At 51.8% G+C, this 3,756-nt stretch overlaps 1 protein-coding gene across 1 annotated transcript in view; it reads left to right on the top strand.

Annotated features, from left to right (window-relative positions):
* The first annotated feature begins 211 nt into the window (after nucleotides 1–211).
* LOC104470273 (tyrosine-protein kinase SgK223) overlaps nucleotides 212–3,756 on the top strand; it is a 19,357-nt gene continuing 15,812 nt past the window's right edge. Inside the window, 3 exon segments of the mRNA XM_010085131.1 lie at nucleotides 212–559; nucleotides 1,416–1,953; nucleotides 1,956–3,186. Coding sequence (XP_010083433.1) covers nucleotides 275–559; nucleotides 1,416–1,953; nucleotides 1,956–3,186 — 2,054 coding nt within the window. The 5' untranslated portion in view covers nucleotides 212–274.

Here is a 3,756-nt window from a genome sequence, read left to right as displayed (position 1 = left end):
CTGTGTTGGCTTTAGCTAAGCTGTGAAAAAAAAAAAAGAAAGCCTTGTAAACAATAAGCCTTTGTGATGAAGGCAGAGTAAGTGTAATTACCACCTGTCCTATTAAAAAATCTGCCCATTTTTGGGCATAACCAAACTAACCAGCCAGTGTTGTGCTTTTCCAGGTAACTAGGTGATCTTTAAGAGCGGCTTCGGGGAGCAAACGCAAAATGAGCAGTGGAGGACAGCGCAGAAGACGCATAGGGCTCTTGGTCTGAGCCACGAGGATTTGAAGATGTCTGCGTGCAGTGACTTTGTGGAACACGTTTGGAAGCCCGGCTCCTGCAAAAACTGCTTCAATCCAAAGAGCTCCCATCGGCTGCAAACACCCCCAGACGTGGGAGCTTGCGGCGTGCTCCCGAATGGAGTTAGGACCAAGCCTGATAGCACCACGTTGGAAGACGAAGGTGTAAATACTTCTCCATTCTCAAAGCCGACAATTGCTGTGAAGCCAACGATGATAAACTCGGATGTTTCTGACGCGTGGGCGGATGTGAATATGAATGCAGATCTGTCACAGGTAATGATTAATCCAGTCAAATCATGACTTCCCGTTACTTACCTTTCCTTGGGAGTGCTAGGAATATCTGTTAAAACGGTTTCCTTCCCTTTGTTTTCCCTTCTGGTCTTGACTTAGGTTTTTAAGCCACTTATTGGCTTCTCAGAGTATTTTTGGCTGAAGCTGAATGAGCTGCTGCTCACGAGGCATGTGCAAAGGAGCTTAAAAATACATTGTTTAGGAACTTCCGGATATTAGATGAGAATGCAGGTTAAAGTTATTTTCCTGGGAAGATACACTGAAAAGAAGTCCTGTCTAGTTGCAGTCAGTTTTCATGGGGGAGTAAGAAAGTGCCTTACCATCCTAGCCCAGCTCCTTGGGCTCCCAACCTTTGCCAGAGCCATAATACCCTCAGGGTGTAGCACCGCTGTCTGCCTGCAAACTGCTGCGGCTCCAGAGCAGCAGTGTGAAATGAAATGAAAATGAGCAGAGGGAGGGAGGTGCAAGTATTCCTTCTCTCTCTGAATTGTTAATTGCACCGTGATTCTCGCAGGCAGGATGACAGGTTGGCCACGTTTCTGTCAGCGAACGAACAGGAAGAGAAAGGAGGATGTCTTATTTCGGGCGCATTGCTATTGTTGGTAATGCAAGGATTGCAAATGGGCCAGGAAATAGGACTAGTGTAATTTAAGTAGAAAAGGTTTGCGGTAGTTATTGGTGGGGTGAGCACAGAGCAAAACAGACTCCACAGAAGAGGACTTTTCTGTGGAGCTGTGTTTTTTATCTTTTCTTTTTCTTTATTTTTTTTTAATAAATATTTCTCTCTCATTTTGCTATGCACTCCCTGACAGCGCACTTGTCTCTTTGGCCCGTGCAGGTCAGCTGGGGCATGGTTTCTGGCAAACCCCTCCTTCTGAAATCAGGAGACGCGCAGCGGCTCTGCCTCGACAATTTTGGCAACGGTGGCATGAGAAAGCCTTTCCTTCACAACTCACCGAGCGACTGCTTGTCTTGCTGTCCTCCTAGCTACTCCATGGTGGGCTTGCACAGCCTGGAGAGCCGAGCGGAGAAAAACATCTCCATCCACAGCCTGGTGCTTGTGGGTGAGGTGGGCAAGCATGAAGACAGGGCCAAAGACAAGTTTGCCTTGCCACACCGGGCCCCCTGCCCTAATCCATCTGTCTTGGGGGACAGAAGCACCGCCAGCTCCAGCAGAAACCCTTCTTCCCAAGCCAGAGAAGGAGCAGCGCTCCCCTCGGAGGGCGACTGCGGTCACCTCTCCTCCAGTTTCGAAAGTGAAGGGGGAGAGTACTGTTCGATCACGGACAGCCGCCGAGAGCACCTGCGTTGCGCGGAGGGGAAGGGTGCCCGGTGCGAGAAGGAGAGCCCCACTCCCTGTGGATGGAGGCAGCGGGATGCAGGCCAAGTGGCAGGGTGGTGAAATTCGGTGAAGAGGAGCGCAGAGCTGTGAATGTGGCCTTCTGCATCACGAAAGACCAAGGTGAACCTCCCCCCTATGCCCTGTGTTCAGAGAAGAGCACAGGCTGCAGCAAGGTGGCTGCCTTTGCTTTATCCCGGGAGGATGAGGACTCGCCTCTCCCTGGGGAGCCTTCTGTCACCGGAGGACCCCGGCCTGAAGGTTCAAGCCCTCCTCAGCAGGCTCTGGTGGAACCGCAGTGCCCTCGCCTTGCCTCGCCAGCCCGTGGCGATCCCATCTACGCCGAGAGCACCAAGAGAAAGAAGGTGCAGCTGAAGGCTGGCGGCGGACAAGTAAAAGCAGAGAAGCTGGCCCATGGCACTGGGAAGGAGCAAGGTGATGGGACGTGGAGGGATGGCAGCTGGGCTTTGGGCGGTGAGAAGGAATACCAGGACTCCACCGGGCAGGTGGCGGCGAAGATAACTATCATGACCGCACACACTGAGGATGATCACAAGACGATATTCCTCAGCAGCCCTGACTCGGCGGTAGGAGTTCAGTGGCCATGTATCAGCCCCACTTCACACCATGATTTTGGGACTTCATCACCTGCCATTGAGCCTGGAGAGATTTTCCAAGCATCTGGAAGTGACAACAGCCCAAGATTTCATCTGGCAGCTCCTGCCAAGACCTCAGTTACTGAGAGTCCAGCCATTCCCCCAAAGATGTCCAAGAACAGCCAACTGGGCAGCGAGGGGAGCCGTGTGCCCCTAGTAAGCTCCCATGGGGCAAGGTTTGGTGATGAGAACAGTCACGATGGAGCTGGGGTTCAGCTGCTGCCAAGGAGCTGTATGGATGCAGGTGCCTTTGGGGCATCCCCTTCTCCATGTACTCATGTCAATGGGGTCTCTGCAGAGGAGTCCAGCAGAGGCCTGGCAGGCTTGTCCTATGACAGGAGGCAGAAATACTACACCCCAACGTGGACCAAGCAGTGCAGGATAGAGGAGGAGGAGGAGGAGGAAGAGCAGGAGGAGGAGCAGGAGCTCTTAACCCACCCATGGGCAGCAGGAGATGAGAATGGAAGAGCTGGTGCTGACCCTGTGGATGATGGCCCAATGCTGGAGAGCCGGACTGGGATCAGCAAATCATCGTCTTTCTCCTTTGATTTCCCTAAAGACAAGAGCAATGGCATGGAGTTTGCACCACCACCACCACCACCTCCGAAAAAGCAGTCCAGGTACAGCCCTGTGAGTGTGTGTGGGGTGGTCTGTTAACCATTTGCAGTCAGGATGTTTGCTGCAGGGATTGATTGACTAGGAGGTACTTCCTGTTCTTTTTTTCTTCCTTTTCTGTTCAAAGGTGAGCTTTCAGGAACACAGGAGGTGACTGCATGGCTGAAAAAACACTTTTTTACTCTGAAAAGCTGTCAGATCTTTGCAAGTCCTAGTTTGAATGCCATGCGTACTTGCAGAAGCCCTTCAGGGCTGCTTTGGGTCCCAGGATTCAAGCAAGAACAAGGTCCATGCCTGGGATGGTTGGTGTTCCCCAGGTCAGCTTCATTCCCTATCGGCACAGTCCCTTGATGTTGAATAGGACAGAAAATCTGGGCTTGCGAGCTCCTCTTGTGGGTGGAACTGGGCTAATAGCAAGGGCTCCTGAACTCCTCATTTTCAGATTGGCTCTAATGTCCTTTTGCATTTGAGGTTAACTGTTGAAGCTGCAGTTTCCCAAGGAGGACTCCTTGCCTGCAAGCAGATTATTGGAGTTTGCCCAATGTGTGCTGATGATGTTTGGGAGCCAA

Source organism: Pterocles gutturalis, unplaced genomic scaffold (genome assembly GCF_000699245.1).
Source record: "Pterocles gutturalis isolate BGI_N339 unplaced genomic scaffold, ASM69924v1 scaffold35800, whole genome shotgun sequence".
Lineage (NCBI taxonomy): Eukaryota > Metazoa > Chordata > Aves > Pterocliformes > Pteroclidae > Pterocles > Pterocles gutturalis.
The sequence above is the reverse complement of the archived record's forward strand: the minus strand, read 5'-3'. Positions and strand labels throughout refer to the sequence as shown.